The sequence below is a fragment of the Poromitra crassiceps genome, assembly GCF_964638095.1.
Source record: "Poromitra crassiceps genome assembly, chromosome: 14".
Lineage (NCBI taxonomy): Eukaryota > Metazoa > Chordata > Actinopteri > Beryciformes > Melamphaidae > Poromitra > Poromitra crassiceps.
In genome coordinates, this window is record NC_139633.1 from 26,824,596 (window position 1) to 26,849,737 (window position 25,142).

Here is a 25,142-nt window from a genome sequence, read left to right on the forward strand (position 1 = left end):
CCATAGCGTTACTTAAGTTATGGTTGGAATTTTAGTTTTGCTGAGGACCCCCTGGATCGTCTCAAGGACCCCTGGGGGTCTCCGGGCGGCCCCCACTTTTGAGAACCACTGCATCATTACAGTAGTAGTGCATCTTCTTCTCACTGCTGCAGCCCAGACCAGCGGTGGCAGCGCGCCTGCGCAGTGCATCCAGGGGCTCGGCGGCGTTCGGTGCTGAAGTTGGGCGGATGGCAGAAAAACAGCGGCGATGGACATTACAGCGCAGGATTCCCATTTACGATGTCACTGAATAAGCATCGGAGCAACGCATATTCAAATCTATCACCCTACGACACTGACAGCCTCAAATAAAGGGGTAAGATGACGATTATTCTGCGCAAATGCTGCATACGAGCTCGCTAGCTGCGGCTGGCTAGCTGACGTTAGCACGGTGCTAGCTGCTGCTCAGCTGCCCCACACCGCCTCCTCTCGCTGCGAGAGATAGCGGATCTCGGGCTGTTGTTGGCTAAAGCTAGCGAGAAGAAAGTGGTGGTGTTTGATTTCCTAAACATTGTCGTTGCGACAGTCAACGCTGCAGCCCTCTCCCTAATCGCGTTATCATTTGGGTCTCTATTGGGAGGGGATCCCCTCGCTAGTCCTAACTGCGGTGACTGGGGCTTCAGATGCTTCGGACAGCTGCAAGAGAAACCATGCAAAACACTCTACCAGCGGGCTAGCCAGCATAGCTAGTACGTTACACAGACTGAGCTGTGCAGCAGCCCGAGCCAGCATAACGTTACTTCTTCTCGAAATATATGCATACAGGCCTTTCGGGCAGATGCAACAGCAACAGCCACACTTGACGCATCCATCACCAGCTGTCCAAGGTAACTTACCTCGCAAGTGCATGGTTTTGCAGGCGCCTAGATTGGTTTGAACGTTAGCCTATTCCTCACTGTCATGCATTGGATCAGGATCGTGTAGTCCAGCTGAGCGAAAACAGTGCAGCTGCTGATGTGATGGATGAACCTGTGTGATGATGAGCACAGGTTATGTTGCCACTACATACTTACCAGTGTGGACTCGTTTTGCTCAGCCGCCATATCAATATCTTTGAGAATGACGTTATAGCTGGTGGTGTTAGGTCTAATATTGTAATCGTGAACTTTGCTTTTGCTTGCCTGTTCGTCTCCGAAAGTCTGCAAAAGCAGAGTGGCTAGCGATTGGTGGAGGAGGAGGCTAGTGTGCCTATTCTTGTGTTCAAAAGTTATGTTCAGGTTTCAGTTGCATTTTCTTTAGTCATAATCACAATATTCAGAAATCAGAACTTGGACTGTTTTGTGGTTCAGACTTACATTATTATATACCAGCAGCATAAGGAGGACGGTGCCCTCCTAACATGTAGACTGAATTCATTTGGTCTTCCTGTTCCTGCACAAGCCACAGTACACCCAACACTTAAGGGTTTTTCTGGCTTTTGAAGAAGCAGGGTTGCTGAAGTTGCTTGCGTCGTGGGTTTTGCTCGGGAACAGGAAGTTGAAAACTTGCCAAGATCATGCAAATACAACAACAACAACACTAAGTAAAGCCTTATCTTTGCACAGATGTGCAAAAAGCTTCCATCATATACTTTTAATATGCAAGGAAAACTTTTGTTTCCAAAACAGTGCAAACTGGCATGAGCAGATATCGACCGGCAGCATCCTATTCAAACACGTGACTGCTTTTATACGAGGGTGTTTGTCAAGGAAGGGAGACATTTATCAGATGGAAGATATCAACTTCATCCCAGATGTGACAGTGGAAAAGTATAGGCTACAAAGCTGTTTAACTACAAGGACAGCAGTGAACAGATACAGCTTCAGTGGCTGTTGAATTCTGTATTCGCACATGTATCCCTCGTTGCATTTTACAATTCGCACTGTTCTATTTTTAGTAGCAAATGCGAGTGAAATGCTCGCACTGTCGAGCTCTGCATACCAGATTAGTAGTATTCACCTTATGTAGCCCCGCCCACTTGACCCAGTTGTGTTATGACTTCCTTGTTAGGATGATGTCATCATTCCTACTATGATGTCATAGATCACTGATGATGTCACAGACGGTGATGATGTCATGATTCATAAGTGTCTTAAATCATGCCTCTCGGATGGTCTCACTGATGATGTCATAACACAAGGTGATGTCATATTCGGGACCTATAAAGGTTTGCTCTGCAAGTCCTCTGGAGTTGTTCATAGACTAACCTCACTACAACCTTCTGCAACAGTTCCCATCTTTCGAACCTTGCAGACTCAGCTATCAAGTGCTTCAGCGTTCCTAGTTATCGAGACTTCAGTTACCAAGTGTGTCTTGGACATTAAGTATCCGCACCTAAATCCACATGTCTCACAGCAACCCTAACATTCCTGTTCAAAACAACGTCTGTTTTACCTGGTCACTAGTACTGTACTGTTACGGGAAGTGTCAACACATTAGGAAGTAACTGGCTGACCCCTGTGTTGGAACATAAGGTGAATATAGCTGTTTAATAATAATAATAATAATTAATGATACGTTTTTTAACGCACTGGTATTGGTACTCGGTATTGGCCGATACGCTACAGGTATCGGAATCGGTACCGGTATCAGGAAGGAAAAAATTGTATTGGAACATCTCTCTCTAGTTCCTGCACCAATGCCACCAAGATAAATGATTGTACCTGGTGCACAAAGTGATTGTGATTGGGCTGATTGTGACAGTAAAGTGTGTTTTTGTTCGCCCTGTGTTTCTCAGATGCTGTACCAATACTGCTCCCAGTACTCTCAAGTCTCTACATGAGCCAATCACGGAGTCCTCCCTGAGACCCACGGACGCCTAGGGGGCGACGGCGAGCGCAACGGAAAGGAGTGTGAGATCAAGAAATAAGAGGGAGTGGAAGTATAGTCACGTTTCGCCTCAGCTCCTCCTGTCCCCTTTCTATGCCAGTTGGTCAGGGATGGTGAAATCAGTGACCCCTCTTCCCTGTAGTGGTCCGAACCGTCACGCCTCGCCCCGCACCTCCAACAAGCCAAACAGACCAGTCCATTTGCCAAACAGACGCTCCGCCAGTCAGCGTGTCCCTCAGCCAGCCTGCTATCGTCCAGCAACCTCTTACCTCAGCGCCATGACTGCTCTGTCTGACCTGTCTTTAGGAACTCATTAATTCCCATGGTAAGTTTGATTTATGTCCAGTATGATCGCATTGGTTTGTTGTTCTAAAGAAAGCTTGTATGTCCAGTTTTGCCTTGTAGAAATTAGACTTTAATTGAGAGCTGAAACTCACTCCCATGCGTATAGAATATTTAATTCAGAACAGAAGACAAGGAATTGTCAAAAATGAATCGAAATTATGGCGAAAAGAACCAATTTTCCCCTCAAATTTGGAGCAATTGGGTTTTTGGAGTTACAAGGTTTCTCCAGGCCATGCGGCTGGTGAGTGGTAGCGCGGTTAATCCAGCCCACGCAGAAATCATAAGCCATTACACTCCCTCTATAGCCTACCTTATAGAGAGCTGCAGGGATGACGTATTTTTGTAGGCAGAATGCGGAAGTCCCGAACTTCCTGGTTCTTCACTGTTTCTGTCTATGGGATTTTTGAATGGGTTTTTGCCGCGATGCTTCAAATACAGTCTCTGGGCAACGCAAGATTAATCAAACCCGAACCAGAGTTCCGTCGGATAATCTTCACACATGAGGACCACTTTCATGAGTTTTGTAGCGTAAATGCGAGCCCTAGAAGTAAAATGCTCGAGCTAAGCTAATCCAGAACTACACACTGTCGCATAGGCTTCCACGTCACGTCAGCACTCAACCTGGACTGTTGTTGATGTGTGCGCTGCTGTGCACTGATTACCCCGGTCTGAACGGGCTGAACCAGGTGAGGGAAAGATAATTTCCGTGTTCGTCCTTTGAAGTGGTGACGTTATTGACGTATATATCCCCATCGACTCAACAGTGTAGTCTCATTTAGCCGTTTGCTAGCTAGCCGTCCTTTTAACGGCACGTAAAAGCTTCAAAACTCATAAAAGTGGTCCTCGTGTGTGAAGATGATATTACTAAACACTGGGTCGCGTTTTATTAAGCCAGCGTTGCTCAGAGAGATTATTAGAAGCATCGCGCCAAAAACCCATTCAAAACTCCCATAGGCGAAAACTGTGAAGAACCAGGGCTGTTAGCATCGATGATTTCCGGACTCGTTACTGCGGCTCTCTATTATACGAGGGATCAGCGTGACATCACAACCAGGCGCCCCCGACCGACCAGGGGAGGCGCTAGTGCAGCGACCAGGACACACACCCTCAGTCCGGCTTCCCACCCGCAGACACAGCCAATCGTTTCTGTATGGTCGCCCCGGCCAAGCCGGAGGCAACACGCGGGTGCGAACCTGCGACCCTCGTGTTGGTAGGCAGGGAATCTACCACTACACTACCCGGACGCCCACTATGATGATTTTAATTGTGGTGTGTAAACCAGGACAACTTGGTAGTGAGTGTTGAAAACCCGGGACATATTAGTGTCCCGAGAGATATCTGTCAGGACCCCCGGACAGCCATCCTGAAATCGGCACTGTCCCGGACAAACCGGGACGCCTATTGTCGAGTAATATATATGTATGATAGATCTTAACAGTCTCTCTGTCCTCCTCATCACTCTTCTCTCTCTCTCTCTGCTGTGTCTTTATTTGTATTTGCACACCATATTTGCATGTCCTGTCAATGTGGCCTCCTCCTCCGGCTTCGGAACAAAGGCGTAGCTCAGCGTCGTTTGCATCCAGCAGCCCGTTTTTCCACAGACGCCGCCTGCTCGCCGAATAACCGATGGCCACTCAATTGGTCAGGCGACCGCATTTGCATATCAGGCAGGTCGACTCAACCCGCCATGCATCACCGTGGTAGTAAATTGCGTGCATAATATACATTATGTAGGAAGAGGACGCAGGAGGAAGCGCACCTCCGTTTGCTACTCGATTTGCGGAGCACAGTATTTTTTTAATTCGGGTTTTGCAAGTGTTTTAATGAGGGTGTTTCATTTGAACCATGAGTTTACAGGTAAGAGTTCTGTTTCATTATATTTTCCAGGTTCCCCAGACTACAAGACTAACAGTTAATTTGTGCATTTACCACACGAGCCCCCTAGGTGGAATTGAGTACCGCGGGGATGACGTATTTCTGTGGGCTTATCCGGAAATGGCCGCCATTTTGGTTCGTCAGTGGAAAAGTCTATGGGCTTTTAGAATGGGAATTGCACTTAAATGCATCAAATAAGGTCTGTGGTTAACAAACGTTCATGGGAACGTGAATTTGGGTTCAGCAGGATAATCTTCACAAACGTGAATAACTGTTATGCCTTTTGAAGCGTTTTCTAAAAATCGCGTAAAAAAACACACACACACGTCCCAAAGGTCATAAATGTTATTCACGTTTGTGAAGATGATCATGCTGAACCCAAATTCGCATTCTCATCAACTTTTGTTAACCACAGACCTTATTTTCTCTATTGAACTTAAATGCCTAAAATATAATGAATGGCTGTGACTCCAGTGAGCGACCGTTGTGGATTCTACGTTGGTAAAGGTACACCATTATCTCCTCTATCTGGGAGCAGGAGAAATGAGTATTTCTGCTATTGTCGTCCTCTGCTTAGATGGTCATCATCAGGTGTCATGCCCTGGATTGAAGAGAGAAATCATACTCTTATCTGTGAGAGAGCTGATAATAGCACACTGTAGGATCAGATCAGCACTTCGGTGGCTCTCTTGTGAAGCCCGCCCAAGTGTTTTTCTACCACCTGGAGGAAGATATGAAACATATATATATATAGCATAACCAGGCTATATATATATATGATCTTTTTCCTTGCTGAAGGCATTAGAAAGAGTTCTTGGAAAGTGGTTTCTTTATTTATGGCTGCTGAAAGCATTCAGATAGAACTGTGTCTGCCCATAATTGAGGCTGACACTAGGTCAGACTCCGCTTAAGTACAGACACAGTACATGTGATTAGTCCGAAATGGCACATGAAATTCAAAAGGTACTCAAAAGGAAAACCGCACAAGCCGACCTATATTGAAAACAATCCAAATGTTAACTTAATGGAATGGACCGTTAGCAGAAAATAGAAAGATGACGCTTAGCTGGTAAATGCCATTTGACGATTATCACGATTCTACTGACCAAAATGATCACGGTTATCGGTATTATCACGGTTTGTTAAAATGCGCTGAAAATGTTCAAAAAGTACTAATACACTCACGGAAATCGTTTCGCCAAGTTTTATATTGAAAACTTAGACCCAAAAAAGGATTGATACACTCACTGAAATCATGTCTCCAAGGCTGCGCGTCTGCATCTGGGAGACGGTTGCCAAGTTTGGTTGATGATGGACATTATTTACCATGTTTTTCAAAGCACTGTAATCATGGTCACACGGTAATCACGGTTTTAATGATAATGAAAATTTGAAACGGTACGTTATCCTAAGGAATTTTATCACGTTATCATTAAAACCGGTTATCGTTACATCCCTATTTTTAACTAGAAATGTAACCCCCCCCCGCCACCCCCCCGCCCCCTCAACACTGCAGAAGTAGCTGTAACGGTGAAAAGAGCAGAGTGGCAGCGAAGGCTAAATATGAATTGAGTTACTCAGAGCAAGGCTGGACTTTCAGCGGGGGGGGGAAAGTGGAAGTTGGGCAGACTGGCACACTACTTACAGGCACCAAAAGAAAAATACTGTATTATATTCTCTTGCCTTTTGTGTGGGCTTATCAGTATGTCTGGATTGGAATGTCTACTCATACTGTACATACTTGGCTGTCACCACTGAATACTGATGGGGAAAGTATGAAGAATTAATCACTTAAAACAAACTACTGTAGCAAGGCCAGAAATCCCACCACTGTTGAGTGAATCCAATACTGCAGATGCTGTGGTCAGAATTAGTGGGTTGAGCAATCCGACAATCCGCATATACCAGGGGTGGGCAACTGGGGGCCCGCGGGCCACATGCGGCCCCCGACCTCACTCAGTGTGGCCCCTGCGGCAATTTCATTTTTATTTTTATTTTATTTTTTACAAGGCGGACGTTTTTGGTTCGCTTAGGTTAGGCCGTTAGACCGCCCAAATATGTTTTTATTTTACTGTACATCCCAGAACATGGCGCTAATGGTGTTAGCATTGTCTATCCACATACTGTTTAACGTTAGCATTTGAGCTAACGCTGTTGTAACAAACCATATCCAGGATGCACATGCAACATTACTAATCTGATTACCGTAATATGACATATTTGGGAGATGTACCCCATCAAATTGCTGTAGCGGGCTGTTTAAAAGCTAGAGCAAAGTTTCTGGTGTCATCTGAATGGAAGAATTACTAAATTTGAATATGAAAAATATAGATTTTGGTATAATAAACTTTGATTACTTCCAAATTAGTAGCTACAATTGGGAGTGATGGTGTTACAGTAGGCTACTGGTGGAAGTGCACGGTCACAATCTGGCCCTTTGGTAGCGAGGACATTTTTTTGTGGCCCTCTCTATCATCAAAGTTGCCCATCCCTGGCATATACTAACAGGCAAAAACACAACAAACAAGCAAAGTGAGTGTTTAAATGTACAGTATGTACTACTTAAGAAACTCATTACACTGACTTTATTCAGTCGTATTTCTCCGAGTGGGTCTTAATGGACACAGCAGATTATTGTTTTATTATAGCGAATTGTCTTTTGATACATTTGTTTTGTTCCATTTTTATATACAACATACATTTACTGCACGTTTGACGCAAGACATATTTTCATCACAGCAGCAGCAACGTTTCTATTTGGCATAATTGACACGCAGGGGAAAATAAATCCAGCGGTGGAATCAAAACATCGGAAGAAATCACAACGCTGTGCACATGAAACGGAACGATGCCTTCAGTGCGTGAAGTGTGACCACCCCGTGTGTTAGAATAGAAAAGACTGGCCAGATTCTTTAGGCTGTTGTTTTGCGTATTCTGAGGTGACGACAAGCACAGAGACAGAACATGAATATAGACAGTCTGTATTCATGTGCATGTGAATATGCGTATGCATGATTTGTGTGTATGCATTTTTCCCACACGCGTGTACCGCGGGATGGCGTGCCTCTGTCCCATCGTTCGTGACTGCACACATTGAAATGTCTGCGGAGCGTCTGTCAAAGCAAACGAAAAGACTTGGCTCACTGCCAAAGAGCCTAGTACCGTACAAGGAAGGGAATCCTCTCTCTCTCTCTCTCTCTCTCTCTCTCTCTCTCTCTCTCTCTCTCTCTCTCTCATTCTGTTTCTTTCCCTCCTTTCCTCTCTAATAAGATATAAAATGCTGATGAGGTAAAAGCATAGAGACCAGATTCCTTTTACGCATTTCAGTCCTGATGTGTCTCCCCGGGTTTCAGACACATTCTGTCGATGCTAGTCACCACGGCGTTACTGCAGGCTGCAGATCTCTCTCCGGGGTCTGGGACACTCCCTCTCGCCAAACTGGTCACGGAATCTTGGCCAGTGATTGGCGAGCGGTGGATTGGATTCACCATTCACCACTCGGTAACGCGACTTTGCGATCAGGGAGGCCCGCCCCCCACCCCGAGAGCGCCCAGCTAACTGGCTCCTGCAGCATCAAGCATTTCGAACCACTCTCTCATTGGCTCCTACGACCTGTCACTCATTCCATTTCAAACCCCCTAGACCCGCCCTAAAATACCAGCTGTGGCTGTGTGAAGTGGCACAGACTCATTTATGTAGTATGCGGATGCGCAGCGATTCAACCTAATATTTGAGTCTGGGGAGAGACTGTGTTGATGTACAGGCTACAGCAGGGGTGCCCGATCTGTCCATCGCCATCTAGTGGTGGATCGCCGTGACATTGCACGCTTGTGCCGATGGGGCACGAGGTGCTGAGGCTGCTGACGACTCCTCGCAGTCATTTCTTGGCCAAAATGAACAAATAGCCTAATGGTCCCCAAATTAAATTTGAGCCTATTTGAATACAATTCAAATTGTGCTTAGAGGGAAATATTTTCACCGGCCTTGTTGTGTGACCGGAGAGATTTCAATCTCTCGAACTTTTAACCGATTTTAACGGTAAAAGACCGGCAATTACGCATAACGGAAACCCCGGAGTAAACGCTACCGTGTGTGCAAATGAGAGCCTAACCCACAGCTCTTTCAGTGTTGTCCGACCTCCGTCGTTGACGGGCACTCTCAGCGGACAGCCAGGTCAGTTGGAGAGCCCTGTCATTTTTGTACTGGACAGCGGCTCCAGTGAGCAAGCAGACCTCCGAAAGGAAAGTCCTTACAAAATAGTTAGTATATCTTCACCATCGCATCCAGTCCCAGGGAAAGGTATCAAATCAAAATACAGGTAATTGTCCAATATGATTGTGGTCAGCTCAGAGTCCATTGGCATCTCAGTCTCATACCTTTGCTCCACACACGCTCCTCTCAATCCACTGACGCCAACATATTCCCCCGCGTCAGCGCGGCCATTAACCATCCCGCGTGTCCCACGCTCTCCTTCACAAAGTCCTTCCACTTCCCCGTTTGTCGTCTCTGTGGGGGAAATGACATCACCAGCCCTCCAAAACACGGTCCAGCTCAAACGTCCTTTACACCCGCCCACTCCACCTATTAGCCATTCGCCCGGGCAAATTGGCCAAGAGTGACAGCTAGGCTGACGAATAGCGTGACAGCTAGGCTAAGAGTGACAGCTAGGCTGACGAAGGGCGCACGTCAGTGACGTCATTCCTGACATGATTTACCAGCTTGTCCACTTATTCATCGATGTACCCTAAACCTCCGTTTATCGCATGATGACGGGATCTGACCGTCACACTTGTGTGTGTGTTTGTGTGTGTGTGTGTCTTTGTGTGTGTATGTGCACGTGTGTGTGTGTGTGTGCATGTGTGTGCATGTGTGTGTGTGTGTATGTGTGTGTATGTGTATGTGCACGTGTGTGTGTGTGTGTGTATGTGCACGTGTGTGTGTGTGTGTGTGTGTGTGCATGTGTGTGTGTGTGTGTGTGTGCACGTGTGTGTGTGTGTGTGTGTGTGTGTGTGTGTGTGTCCCTTGTCTAGCCCCGCAGTCTGAGTGGAGTGGAGATGAGAAAGAGGCAGGCGGCCCACATCGAGGGGCCCCCCCGGGCCCCAGGACACCCCCGACCCAACACCTGCTGCCTCTGCTGGTGCGGCTGCTGCAAGTGTCTCTGGTAAGCTGCTCACAGGAAAAACACACCAGCTGATACACCGTGTTACTCTGTTTAGTTTGGACCTGTTTGTTTTCCAAACTGCAATATGGCTCAGGTATAGAGAAGGTTCTTCCTGATGTTTTGCAAGTAAACAGTTTTGTTAAAGTACTGATCTGCAATTGTAATTTTCGTCTTGCTATTGGCGGAGGAAGGGGAATTCCTATATATATATATATATATATATGACGGTTTTCACCAGAGCGCAACCCCACAGCACTTCCTTTTTCTCAGCATTCGGCAAACTGCAGAAATATTCACTCGACATCGTTACTTTTGTTTTCGCCGCTCAGCTGTATAGACGGTTTTCACGGAATGGTCAGTCCTGCACTTGAATGTTTTCTTTTCTTTTATGTCCATAGCAAACACTGCAACAGGAAGTGAGCGGGGGTTCAATTTAGAATGTTTTCGTTGTCAAGTTAAAACCGTCTATATATATATATATATATATATATATATATATGGAATGGAATGGAAATTATGCAAAATGGGGTCATATAGTATACTGAGTGCTGTTTGCATATAATGGCATTAATGCATTAGATAGTGTTCGATCTTTTGGACGAGAGAGCAAAGTTCCGAGCCGAGCGCACACTTTGGCACGTCGCTGTGCGGCTGCTGGGTTCACTGCCTCAGTACCCTCCATGCTCTTCCAACCCGAAGGGCGGAAATGTGTTTGCTCCCCTCAGTGTGTTGCTCAAGGACACTTCAGCAGGGCAGATGCTTGCCAATGCCGACACAGGGGATTGAACCCCCAGCTGAAGGACCATCTCTAGTATCTGTCCACGATACCAGCCCTGTTGTCTGTGTCAGCAGAGAGACGGAGGAGAGGAGATGTCACCAAGGGCCTCTGAAGCCAAGATTTTGGTGTTTGTAACTTTGACGCACGGCGGGGTAATAGATCCCCAGAGTCACATCTCTCAGCTCAGTGGCCTTGTGGTTTGAGTGTCCGCCCTGAGACTGGGAAGGTTGTGAGTTCGATCCCTGGCCGAGTCATACCAAAGACTATAAAAATGGGACCCATTTGCCTCCCTGCTTGGCACTCAGCATCAAAGGGTTGGAATTGGGGGGTTAGATCACCATATGATTCCCGAGCGCGGCGCTGCTGCCGCTCACCGCTCCCGCTCACCGCTCCCCCAGGGGATGGGTCAAATGCGGAGAACAAATTTCGCACACTCAAATTTTGTGTGTGACAATCAGTGGGACTTTACTTTACTTTACTTTTGCAAAATAATGTGCGAAAAGAGAATAGCAAAAGGTATTCCCGTCTTTCCAAAGTCATATTCCACTTTGTTCAGTGTGCCAGTTGCCACTAAGACGTAACTGTACTGCACCCCGGTGCACCTGAGCAAAGCAGCAAAGCCAGCGACGGCTGTGGAGCTGTTTGAGCTGCCTGGCGCTGGCGGCCCTCTTGCCCCGAGAGAGAGAGAGGAGTGAATGAAACATTGTTCCCGGGCCATGAATGCTGAATGTTCTGCTTCTTTCACACCACTTTAATCTGAAGTGGTGGCAGCTTGTGGACTGGACCTGTAGTGAGTAGTCTGTGACTCCACAGTGTGTGTGTGTGGACTGGACCTGTAGTGAGTAGTCTGTGACTCCACAGTGTGTGTCTGTGGACTGGACCTGTAGTGAGTAGTCTGTGACTCCACAGTGTGTGTCTGTGGACTGGACCTGTAGTGAGTAGTCTGTGACTCCACAGTGTGTGTGTGTGTGGACTGGACCTGTAGTGAGTAGTCTGTGACTCCACAGTGTGTGTCTGTGGACTGGACCTGTAGTGAGTAGTCTGTGACTCCACAGTGTGTGTCTGTGGACTGGACCTGTAGTGAGTAGTCTGTGACTCCACAGTGTGTGTGTGTGTGGACTGGACCTGTAGTGAGTAGTCTGTGACTCCACAGTGTGTGTGTGTGTGGACTGGACCTGTAGTGAGTAGTCTGTGACTCCACAGTGTGTGTGTGTGTGTGGACTGGACCTGTAGTGAGTAGTCTGTGACTCCACAGTGTGTGTCTGTGGACTGGACCTGTAGTGAGTAGTCTGTGACTCCACAGTGTGTGTCTGTGGACTGGACCTGTAGTGAGTAGTCTGTGACTCCACAGTGTGTGTCTGTGGACTGGACCTGTAGTGAGTAGTCTGTGACTCCACAGTGTGTGTCTGTGGACTGGACCTGTAGTGAGTAGTCTGTGACTCCACAGTGTGTGTCTGTGGACTGGACCTGTAGTGAGTAGTCTGTGACTCCACAGTGTGTGTCTGTGGACTGGACCTGTAGTGAGTAGTCTGTGACTCCACAGTGTGTGTCTGTGGACTGGACCTGTAGTGAGTAGTCTGTGACTCCACAGTGTGTGTCTGTGGACTGGACCTGTAGTGAGTAGTCTGTGACTCCACAGTGTGTGTCTGTGGACTGGACCTGTAGTGAGTAGTCTGTGACTCCACAGTGTGTGTCTGTGGACTGGACCTGTAGTGAGTAGTCTGTGACTCCACAGTGTGTGTCTGTGGACTGGACCTGTAGTGAGTAGTCTGTGACTCCACAGTGTGTGTGTGTGGACTGGACCTGTAGTGAGTAGTATGTGACTCCACAGTGTGTGTGTGTGGACTGGACCTGTAGTGAGTAGTCTGTGACTCCACAGTGTGTGTCTGTGGACTGGACCTGTAGTGAGTAGTCTGTGACTCCACAGTGTGTGTCTGTGGACTGGACCTGTAGTGAGTAGTCTGTGACTCCACAGTGTGTGTCTGTGGACTGGACCTGTAGTGAGTAGTCTGTGACTCCACAGTGTGTGTCTGTGGACTGGACCTGTAGTGAGTAGTCTGTGACTCCACAGTGTGTGTCTGTGGACTGGACCTGTAGTGAGTAGTCTGTGACTCCACAGTGTGTGTCTGTGGACTGGACCTGTAGTGAGTAGTCTGTGACTCCACAGTGTGTGTCTGTGGACTGGACCTGTAGTGAGTAGTCTGTGACTCCACAGTGTGTGTCTGTGGACTGGACCTGTAGTGAGTAGTCTGTGACTCCACAGTGTGTGTCTGTGGACTGGACCTGTAGTGAGTAGTCTGTGACTCCACAGTGTGTGTCTGTGGACTGGACCTGTAGTGAGTAGTCTGTGACTCCACAGTGTGTGTCTGTGGACTGGACCTGTAGTGAGTAGTCTGTGACTCCACAGTGTGTGTCTGTGGACTGGACCTGTAGTGAGTAGTCTGTGACTCCACAGTGTGTGTCTGTGGACTGGACCTGTAGTGAGTAGTCTGTGACTCCACAGTGTGTGTCTGTGGACTGGACCTGTAGTGAGTAGTCTGTGACTCCACAGTGTGTGTCTGTGGACTGGACCTGTAGTGAGTAGTCTGTGACTCCACAGTGTGTGTCTGTGGACTGGACCTGTAGTGAGTAGTCTGTGACTCCACAGTGTGTGTCTGTGGACTGGACCTGTAGTGAGTAGTCTGTGACTCCACAGTGTGTGTCTGTGGACTGGACCTGTAGTGAGTAGTCTGTGACTCCACAGTGTGTGTCTGTGGACTGGACCTGTAGTGAGTAGTCTGTGACTCCACAGTGTGTGTCTGTGGACTGGACCTGTAGTGAGTAGTCTGTGACTCCACAGTGTGTGTGTGTGGACTGGACCTGTAGTGAGTAGTCTGTGACTCCACAGTGTGTGTCTGTGGACTGGACCTGTAGTGAGTAGTCTGTGACTCCACAGTGTGTGTCTGTGGACTGGACCTGTAGTGAGTAGTCTGTGACTCCACAGTGTGTGTCTGTGGACTGGACCTGTAGTGAGTAGTCTGTGACTCCACAGTGTGTGTCTGTGGACTGGACCTGTAGTGAGTAGTCTGTGACTCCACAGTGTGTGTCTGTGGACTGGACCTGTAGTGAGTAGTCTGTGACTCCACAGTGTGTGTCTGTGGACTGGACCTGTAGTGAGTAGTCTGTGACTCCACAGTGTGTGTCTGTGGACTGGACCTGTAGTGAGTAGTCTGTGACTCCACAGTGTGTGTCTGTGTGGACTGGACCTGTAGTGAGTAGTCTGTGACTCCACAGTGTGTGTGTCTGTGGACTGGACCTGTAGTGAGTAGTCTGTGACTCCACAGTGTGTGTCTGTGGACTGGACCTGTAGTGAGTAGTCTGTGACTCCACAGTGTGTGTCTGTGGACTGGACCTGTAGTGAGTAGTCTGTGACTCCACAGTGTGTGTCTGTGGACTGGACCTGTAGTGAGTAGTCTGTGACTCCACAGTGTGTGTCTGTGGACTGGACCTGTAGTGAGTAGTCTGTGACTCCACAGTGTGTGTCTGTGTGGACTGGACCTGTAGTGAGTAGTCTGTGACTCCACAGTGTGTGTGTCTGTGGACTGGACCTGTAGTGAGTAGTCTGTGACTCCACAGTGTGTGTGTGGACTGGACCTGTAGTGAGTAGTCTGTGACTCCACAGTGTGTGTGTCTGTGGACTGGACCTGTAGTGAGTAGTCTGTGACTCCACAGTGTGTGTCTGTGGACTGGACCTGTAGTGAGTAGTCTGTGACTCCACAGTGTGTGTCTGTGGACTGGACCTGTAGTGAGTAGTCTGTGACTCCACAGTGTGTGTGTCTGTGGACTGGACCTGTAGTGAGTAGTCTGTGACTCCACAGTGTGTGTCTGTGGACTGGACCTGTAGTGAGTAGTCTGTGACTCCACAGTGTGTGTCTGTGGACTGGACCTGTAGTGAGTAGTCTGTGACTCCACAGTGTGTGTCTGTGGACTGGACCTGTAGTGAGTAGTCTGTGACTCCACAGTGTGTGTCTGTGGACTGGACCTGTAGTGAGTAGTCTGTGACTCCACAGTGTGTGTCTGTGGACTGGACCTGTAGTGAGTAGTCTGTGACTCCACAGTGTGTGTCTGTGGACTGGACCTGTAGTGAGTAGTCTGTGACTCCACAGTGTGTGTGTCTGTGGACTGGACCTGTAGTGAGTAGTCTGTGACTCCACAGTGTGTGTCTGTGGACTGGACCTGTAGTGAGTAGTCTGTGACTCCACAGTGTGTGTCTGTGGACTGGACCTGTAGTGAGTAGTCTGTGACTCCACAGTGTGTGTCTGTGGACTGGACCTGTAGTGAGTAGTCTGTGACTCCACAGTGTGTGTCTGTGGACTGGACCTGTAGTGAGTAGTCTGTGACTCCACAGTGTGTGTGTGTGGACTGGACCTGTAGTGAGTAGTCTGTGACTCCACAGTGTGTGTCTGTGGACTGGACCTGTAGTGAGTAGTCTGTGACTCCACAGTGTGTGTGTGTGTGTGTGGACTGGACCTGTAGTGAGTAGTCTGTGACTCCACAGTGTGTGTTTGTGGACTGGACCTGTAGTGAGTAGTCTGTGACTCCACAGTGTGTGTGTGTGTGTGGACTGGACCTGTAGTGAGTAGTCTGTGACTCCACAGTGTGTGTCTGTGGACTGGACCTGTAGTGAGTAGTCTGTGACTCCACAGTGTGTGTTTGTGGACTGGACCTGTAGTGAGTAGTACTAGTAGTAGTCTGACTCCACAGTGTGTGAACCCATCGTGAGTAGTCTCTGTGTTTGTGTGGACTGGACCTGTAGTGAGTGAGTAGTCTGGACTCCAGTTACATAACAGATCTTGGTGTGAGTCAAAGTTAAATTGCCGATTTCTCTCTGTCAGTTAGATTTTCTTTTTCCCACTATCACACCGAGTCGTCTGTCTGTCTCTGTCTCCGTCTGTCTCTGTCTCTGTCTCTGTCTGTCTTGGGTGGGTGGATGCATCTGTCAGAGTATGAATGGGGGTCAAAGCAAACTTTTTTTTTTTTTTCCCCCTTTTCCTCCATCCTCCCTCTCTCTCCTCTGGTGGAGGGCTTCTTCTCGCTTAACGTGGAGCTTCTTTCTATTTTGATCCAGCCATCACATGCAAAACAGCTGTGAAGAACAGCCTGTATATTTAGCTGTACTGTGAGGCTGCCCGCGGGGCCAGGCCAGCTTACTCCATTAACCGCCACACAATGGGGACTTTGAGAAGAGCAGCCAGCAAAGAGGAAGGACAGCTCCTCCATGTTGGGACAAAAATAGTCAGTTCAGTGTGTATCGTAGCATGGACTCATCATGTGTGACCTTTGAGAGAGACGCCGTGTGTGTGTCTGCGTCTCTATATATGTTTCCGGATGTTTACATGTAAGCTAACTGAAGCTTTTTGTTGTTACTAGACCGTGAGATGCGCTGACACACAGAGATCTTTTGTCGATTATTGTCGTCGCAGCGCTTTCGCTGTTCACTTCGCCGACTGCCGAAATGATTTGCTAGCCGAAAGAGACGCATGTGTGACACACAGGGGCGGCTGTGCGGGCAAGTCTTTAAGAAAGCAAACACAGATTCCAGTCACCGCGTGTTGGGACCCAACTAAAAAGACGTTGTTCTTTGAGGAAAATCACTCTTTTGAAAGATGCACGTGTTCCAGCAGTCCTCTCGTCCATCTCGTCCGTGCGTTTCACAGCAAGGTATTGAAGAGAGGCTCGGAGCGTGGCAAATGAAGGACACGCCAACTCAACTCTTGCTCCCCATATTTTAGGTTTAAACAATTCATTTAAATATTACAATCTTTTATTGGAAGAGTAGGCCGATTGATCACTGTGTCCCGTTCCCATGGCACGCCATGATCTGGAGTTCAATTGCCTTAGATCAGCGGTTCCCAACCTTTTACGACTCATGGCCCACTTGAAAGTCTCAGTTCGCGGCCCACTCCCCAGGCCAAATAGTAATTATATATATATATATACAGTATATACTGTATATTATATATACTGTATATTATATATAAATATATATATATCGCATGTATAAACGTATATATACAGCTGGGGCGGCTGTGGCTCAGGAGGTAGAGCAGGTCGTCCACTAATCGGAAGGTTGGTGGTTCGATCCCCGGCTCCTCCAGTCCGCATGTCGAAGTGTCCTTGGGCAAGACACTGAACCCCAAATTGCTCCCAATGGCTCTACCAGCACCCTGCGTGGCAGCTTGCCGCCCTCGGTGCGTGAATGGGTGAATGTAGGCACATTGTAAAGCGCTTTGGATAAAAGCGCTATATAAATGCAGTCCATTTCCATTTCCATATATATATATATATATATATATATAATATACATATATTATATATATGTTTTGCAAATGATTTGGTGGCCCACTTGCAATACCTTTGCGACCCACCAGTGTTCCACGGCCCACAGGTTGGGAATGGCTGCCTTAGATGGACAGATGGCCTAAATAGGAAAAAACGAAAAGAATACGTTAATAATGTGATTAATGAGGTTAATGAGGCCGAAATGACACGAAACTACACCAGAACTCTCTATCTGCAAGTTCTGCTTTTGCTAACTCAAACCTTATTCATTATTTTGTGAAGATGTCCCCTTTAACTCATTCATGGCCAGTTTAGGACTGCCAATATTTAGCACAGGCCAAAGATTTTCATAATTGTTGGTCATCTTTCAAGACCCACAGTAAATTATCTATTAGCAGCAAAGTGATTTGCAATACCTCAAAATGAAGATGTACGTCTCTGGGTTCACCAGGAAAAAAAAGTGAGCTTTTAGCATGTTCTGTACTCTACTTATAGCCATTTATATACACCCTGTTTTCACCAAAAAGGTATCTCTGAGAAGAGAAATTGCAGAAAATGGCATTTTTGTAAAGCACACAATCTCAGGCAGAACTCGCTCTCAATTCTTTTATTTTGAACTGTATTGACATCAGACATGTAAATATTATTCGTTATGACACAAATGACAAAAAAATAATAATATATATATATATATATATATATATATATATATATACATGAAGTGCTTTTTTTACATTCAACAATACAGTTTACTCAGTGTGAATGTGTGTGTGTGCGCGGGGCCCATGTGTGTCTCTTTACATTACATTACATTTCGTCATTTAGCAGACCTAAATGACCGTCCTGACCGTCCTGACCTCATTCTGAGATGTGGGCTCACAATCGGCTCCTCATCTGAAATAAAAGCAACATATCCTCAGTAAACTATATAATCACATTTAGTACAGAGACAGTGTAGTGTACTAGTGTCTCAGTAAACTTTCTGATCATAGAATGCAGAGATCAGTGTAGTCTCTCTCACACACACACACACACACACACACACACACACACACACACACACACTCCTTACCGCGAGATCATCCGGGTCCTGTCGCATTGGAGTCCAGTCTTCCTCGCCCTCGACAGGAAAGTGGCCGTGCTGCTTGGCTCTGTGTGAAAGCCATTTCTGTGGCGAGGCTGCTGTTCTCCTCCTCACAAAGTTGTGACTCCGTCTCGTCTCTTTCGGGCTGGCACACAGGAACAGGGTCCAGGGACCAGGATCGATCATGTTGGTCACGGGTTTGACTACCGCGAACAACTGATCGATGTCCGCTGCCCTGCAGCAAGGCGACCAGCTCGTGCAGCGCGCCGAGGGGCGTTTCAATGGCGTTTCTCCTCTCTGCACAAGGAAGCGCGTTTCTCTGTTTTCTGTTTTTCCTCCTGCTCATTTCAAAACAACAGCTGCGTGTTTGTGTTTGTTCACGTTTTGTCGGCTTGTCTTTGAGGCCATGGACCTGATACCATGTCACAGGCTGGGGAAGTCTTTGAACTACGCGCTGCACTAATAAAAACAAAAACACGTCAAACACGTCATTGGCTGGGAGGGCTATTCCTGATAACACGTTAAAGACGTCTTTGGCCATGAATGAGTTAACGAGGAGGCACATGCTTTAACGAGGAGGCACATGCTTTAACGAGGAGGCACATGCTTTAAGGAGGAGGCACATGCTTTAACGAGGAGGCACATGCTTTAAGGAGGAGGCACATGCTTTAACGAGGAGGCACATGCTTTAAGGAGGAGGCACATGCTTTAAGGAGGAGGCACATGCTTTAACGAGGAGGCACATGCTTTAAGGAGGAGGCACATGCTTTAAGGAGGAGGCACATGCTTTAACGAGGAGGCACATGCTTTAACGAGGAGGCACATGCTTTAAGGAGGAGGCACATGCTTTAACGAGGAGGCACATGCTTTAACGAGGAGGCACATGCTTTAAGGAGGAGGCACATGCTTTAAGGAGGAGGCACATGCTTTAACGAGGAGGCACATGCTTTAACGAGGAGGCACATGCTTTAAGGAGGAGGCACATGCTTTAACGAGGAGGCACATGCTTTAACGAGGAGGCACATGCTTTAAGGAGGAGGCACATGCTTTAAGGAGGAGGCACATGCTTTAACGAGGAGGCACATGCTTTAACGAGGAGGCACATGCTTTAACGAGGAGGCACATGCTCGCAGGCCCTTGTTTTGTAAACCCAACTGTCTCTTCCCTCTTTTGCAGGACTGAAGACAGGCTAGAGAGGAGTGAACGACAGACCTGCACCAAGATGGACAGTATTGAAGCTGGGGACGAACAGTAAGTCAACCTATTGTGTGTGTGTGTGTGTGTGTGTGTGTGTGTGTGTGTGTGTGTGTGTGTGCGTGCGTGCGTGCGTGCGCACTAGGGGTGTGATATGGAAAATTGAAGTTCCACAAACACAGCACTAGGGGTGTGATATGGAAAATTGAAGTTCCACAAACACACACTGGAGACAGACTACTCACTACGGGTCCAGTCCACAAACACACAATCGGTTAGAAGGCCCACACCGTTGTGTAATACGCTTGCCTGTCCATTATACAGTATCATATTAAGTTTAGTTCATTTGGAGTCATTTACTCTCTCTCACCTCAGTGAACTCACCGTAGCTGGTATTTACAGACTGACCCTGAATGCACCACGAGAGCTGTGTCAGCATATCTATGGCATCCGCTGAGCGGACAAGATAAGAAAGTGGCTACGTAGTTAGCTAGTCAGCTAATGTGACAAAGGAGCATGATAATCTCATTGTCACAGAGAGCAAACAAAGGGGACGTTGTTTATTTACTTTCCAGCATTGTGTCTCACCAACTACAGTAGGTAAACAACGTAGCGTTAAATCAACACTCAACAAACTCAACTACCAACACATCCGCACATGGATGCATTTAGGGTTGTCCCGATACCACTTTTTTGCTGACCAAGTACGAGTACGAGTACTGACATCTGGGTACTTACCGATACCGAATACCGATACCGAGTATTTAATTAGGGGTCGACAACGTGTTTTTGTTACACCTTATGGTTAAAGCCCCATTCAGTAACTTTTCCAACTGCGCCCTCTGCGTGCATTAGTATCGATAACGATATCGCCGTTCAAAGTCAACAAAACACAGTGCCAGAAAGCTCTATGTACATGTTGTGACATCGGGTACTCACCACGTGATGAAATAATAATCCATAGTTCCGTGAAACATCATTTTCGTAGCAAATCCGAATCGAGTTACTTCTTGCTTTCATGCTGACAGCGCTTACGCTGTACAGCGCATGCGCACATCCTTTTCTTTTTTTCTATTTTATTGACACGGGACGCTGACAGCAAACTGCTTAGTCCCAGTGCTGGCCAATGGAGGGCGGTGTGGGATAAATAAAGCCGAGAGTCTCCCTATTACCAGTCAATCTACCATGTCCTAGGACTAAAAAGATCTTATATTACAGTAAAAAATGTCAAAAATCTTACTGATTGGGGCTTTAATTAAAAGATAACTTTTCAAGATAATGGGTTTTAGTCATTTTCTTTAGTATATATTATCTGCAGAAGTACCTAGTTTTCACAAGACCACACAAATTTCGCATAATGGGTATATCACCTATACTTATGATAGTCTCTTCTCTTGATGCCTTATGAAACAAAAGTTTCCCATTAAATAAGGAAGTATGCTATGAATCAACCATTTAAACCCCATATCCGTGCATCTCCTTTGTATTTGTTCTGCTGGTCTATTTTCATTCAAACATTAAAATAGAGGTTCCTTGTGTTTTTATGTTCATTATGTTGGGTCTCGTAGTTAGATACTACTTTAATGTTTATTGTAAAAAACTAACTTTATCATGCTTTTATTTTGAAGGCAAAACCAATAAACCGGAAGTGAAATTGTGACAATTGTTGCTTAACGTTAAACTTTAAGGCAGTATGGATTACGGGACACGTAGCACGTATTACAACGATCTGGTAAGCCTTTGCTTGTTCCACAGCACTGTGTTGTCTGCTAGAAGAGCAACTAATGTTAACCTGTAAGTTGAACAGAAAGTTTTCTAGCTTGTTGCAGGCTACGCGGCTAACTGCAGAGCTAACGCAGTCAGACAGTGAATGGGGAAGCGATGCAGTGCAGGCTGTAGCCCTATCAGCTGATTGCTGACCTGATAGCTTTTTATTTCTCCTCACAAAGCGCTCCAGGTAGAGATGCAAACAAACAGGCTGTTATGGTGAAGCTTATCTGCATGCATCAACAGCTGTGTGAGCCTGACGCTGGCTTGCTACTCTGAGGTTAATGTCACATTGCATGCCGTAGGTGTAAAGTAGTATCGGGCGAGTACGAGTAGAGCAAAATAGGCCAGTATCGGCTCCGATACCAGTATCGGTACCGGGACATCTCTAGATGCATTTGAGCCCACCACACCAACATCTGCTCTCTGCTGACCTGCACTAATGGTCTCATCCCATCGGTAAAAACCGGCCCAGCTCGGTTTGATTTGGGGCTGAGTCGTGCTACTTTTCGTCCCTGCCTCGTCGGGGTTCTATTCTGCGAACCCGGGTTCATACGGTGACGTGAAAACATTGTTGACGACTGATTGGTCAGGCAGAATCGTGTTTACTCTGTCTACTGACTGTCATATGCAATGCTGGCGGCTGCATACCAGTTTAGTGGGCTTACCTTCTCTTCTGTTATGTACGTATATTTCCATCAGTCTTTGTGTTGCTGCCTTCGCCTCCGGTGAAATAAAATCGTGGCGGGTGTTCAATTGTCTGAGAAAAAAGTCCGCTGCTCGCTCAGGGAGCTCTGTAGCTGAGTGGAGGCTGCAGCGCTCCGCTAGGCCGCAGCGGGTGTTTGGTGAAGCCGCGGTCTTGCCTAGAGGCCGCGGGGTAGAGGCTTCACTCTGTTGCGCCTGTCCCGTCCCCGCACAGCGCAGCGCATGCCTGTGAGTGATATCCATTCTCCTGGTCGATTGTCACATTCGCCCATGTACACTGTAGGTCATTTAGAGGCACCAGTATTTCATAAACAGTTTAAAAGTTCTGTGGATGGATTTAATTGTAATGTTATGTTATAGCCTACTTCAGCTATAAGCGAAGGACAGATAGTGGGCGGGGGCAGATGAACGGCGGTCGAAACAGAACGTCCATCGAGTTGAAACAAGTAGAGGCGAGTGGTGACGGGCTGTGCAGGGCTGTAAAATGTGGTGGGAAAGAGCCATAAGTCAAGTTTGACTTCAATTGGGAAGCTCTTTTCTTCCTCGTTGGCAGTTTTGGAAGCCCCTTTCCCAGCACACTGTGTGCTGATTACGGTACAGCGCCACTCCGCCAACATGTCGGGTAACGTTTGATATCTGTACACACACACACACACGCATCATGTTATGGTTTTTCAGACAGCCCAGCCTGGAGGACATGGTGTCGTGGGCGCGGAGCTTTGAGATGATGATGCGCTCGTTGGAGGGCCGGGAGATCTTCCGCGAGTTCCTGCGCTCCGAGTACAGCGAGGAGAACCTCCTCTTCTGGCTGGCCTGCGAAGAGCTGAAGAAGGAGACCAGCCCCACGGCCGTGGACGAGAAGGCCAGGATCATATACGAAGACTACGTGTCCATACTGTCGCCCAAAGAGGTAGGACACTTTGCCTCCATTGAGTCGGCAGAGGTGGGCCCACGAAAAGACAGAGAGAAACCTGCCACAATTGCTTACAAATCGCTTGGGAAATTCAAAAATGAATGATACATTTCCCTAGTTTCCTCCCAGGACACAGAAAGTATAGTCAGTGTTCGTAATTAGCATCTGAGCCATTATAACTAAGAAATAAGAAGTGTCTACATGAATTGCTAGAACCTGGAGAAAAAGAAAAAGCGAATCCACCTCCAAGTTGCACTGAGTCACATACCTGACTTAATGTTGATCTTAATTCATGTTTTAGTTCATATTTTTCTGCCTACTTATTCATAATCATAAGCTCAGTTACCTAGCTAGCCTTTTACTGTGCTTATCTGTTTGTTGTTTGAGTGCTATTTACATAATTTTGGTTCATCTGTGTACTTCCACAAAATGTAAAAACACAGCAGCCCGTTTTTAAGTAACTAACAGCTGATTTGCTGGGTTGTGTCATAAACACTGGTCTCAATGTCTGATTTGAATATGTTCCTACTGTCAAGTTAAACTCATGGAATGAAGCCACAGGCAATCCACACCCCGCTTCCAAAGCCTCCCTGGTTCATAAATGTAATGTCTCATCCCCGCCTCTAGGTGAGTCTGGATTCGCGGGTTCGAGAAGGCATAAACCTGACCCTGGCGGAGCCCAGCAACCTAATGTACGAGGAGGCCCAGCTCCAGATCTACACGCTGATGCACCGCGACTCCTTCCCCCGCTTCCTCAACTCCTCCGTTTACAGAGACCTCCTGGACAGCAGGAGGCGCACCTGCCTCGACACCTAGGCCTTCTGCCCCCCCCCCCCATCGCCGTCCTACGCCAACGAGACTACTACTTAAACTTCAAATACTACTATGGTGCCAGAAGTCGGGTTTGGAAAATCTCTCCCTTTTTGTTTGAAAAGACTAAATGACATCCAAGATAGTGGTTTGTTTTTTTTATATATCTATTTTTTTCAAGCAATTTATCTCCAGTTCTCCACTGGAGCCAGGTGGGGCTTTGCTGGCTGGTTATTGGTCAATTCGGCGATTCATGCTGGCCAGTGATTGTTTTACTAGCAAGACATGCTGGTTGTTGTTTGGTTGACTGGCCAATCCACTTGTCCAACAATTAGTTGAATGGCCACTGGCCAGCCTAATGGCCACCTGTTGCTTAACTGTGGACAAGGACTCCGCACGCTCTGTGGATGGAGAGAGAGAGAGAGAGGGGGAAGAAACAGAAAAGGACAAGCCGACTATTCCTGTACTGTACTGTTTAGACCTCATACTCCCACCTGACTTTCATTTGATCTCATACTGTATCTCCGTCGTTTTTTTTTTTTTTTTTTTTTGCGCTGTGTGGGGGGCGGGGTCTAAATCTGTCCCATGGCTCAGAGATGTTTTTATTTATTTATTTTCTTTTTTCCCCTTACAGTCCAATCACGAAGCCCAGTTTGTGGTGGGAGGAGTCAGGGCTCCTCTGCCCACTTGGACCGGTAGATGCACTGGCTCTGCATGAAAAACGAAGGTGGTGGAACTCTCTCTTCTCTCTCTCGGCGGTAGCTTGACATTGTTAGCCGTGGACTGCAACAGTTCTTGAATATTGAGATGTATTTATCTTGTGAGACAACAGGGGACCCGTCTCTCCGTCTGGCTGCCCGTGTTCAGCGAAGGGAAAAAAGTAGATTTCTGACCATTTTTTGTAGCTGAACGCAGTTTGTTTTATTGGGGAGGTTTTGATGGCTTCTACAGCAAAAGGCAGCAGCAGCATCTTCTACCCATCCGTCCGTCCATCCGTCTGTCCATCCAAGCACTTTCCTTCTTTAGGAGTCTGTAACTGGGAGAAGTAAGGGCTAAAATCGTGGTTGGGCAGCTACATGTGTTATTGTTACTCTCATGAACTTAAGAAAAAATCTCTCCACTGAGAAATTCACAATGCCTTTTATGCGTCAGAAAAGGCAGCACAAAGCGCTGCTGGAGTTTTCTTGAAAGCAACCACAGTTTGTCCAATGAACCCTACCTCCCTTCACCCCCCCCCCCCCCCCCCCCCCCCCCCCACCTCTACCCTCCTCCCTCCAACTCAGACCCCTCACAGCCTGCCAAGCGCCGCTGCCCCATGTGGAGAAAACCACCGCTGGAGAAA

At 47.2% G+C, this 25,142-nt stretch overlaps 1 protein-coding gene across 1 annotated transcript; it reads left to right on the top strand.

Moving 5' to 3' along the window:
- Positions 1-10,121: 10,121 nt before the first annotated feature.
- rgs17 (regulator of G protein signaling 17) lies at positions 10,122-23,806 on the top strand (the record flags this gene model as incomplete). Its single annotated transcript, XM_083650348.1, has 4 exons — positions 10,122-10,228; positions 19,588-19,662; positions 22,756-22,987; positions 23,618-23,806. The coding sequence occupies 4 exons, from the start codon at positions 10,122-10,124 to the stop codon at positions 23,804-23,806; spliced, it is 603 nt and encodes a 200-aa protein (XP_083506474.1).
- Positions 23,807-25,142: the final 1,336 nt, after the last annotated feature.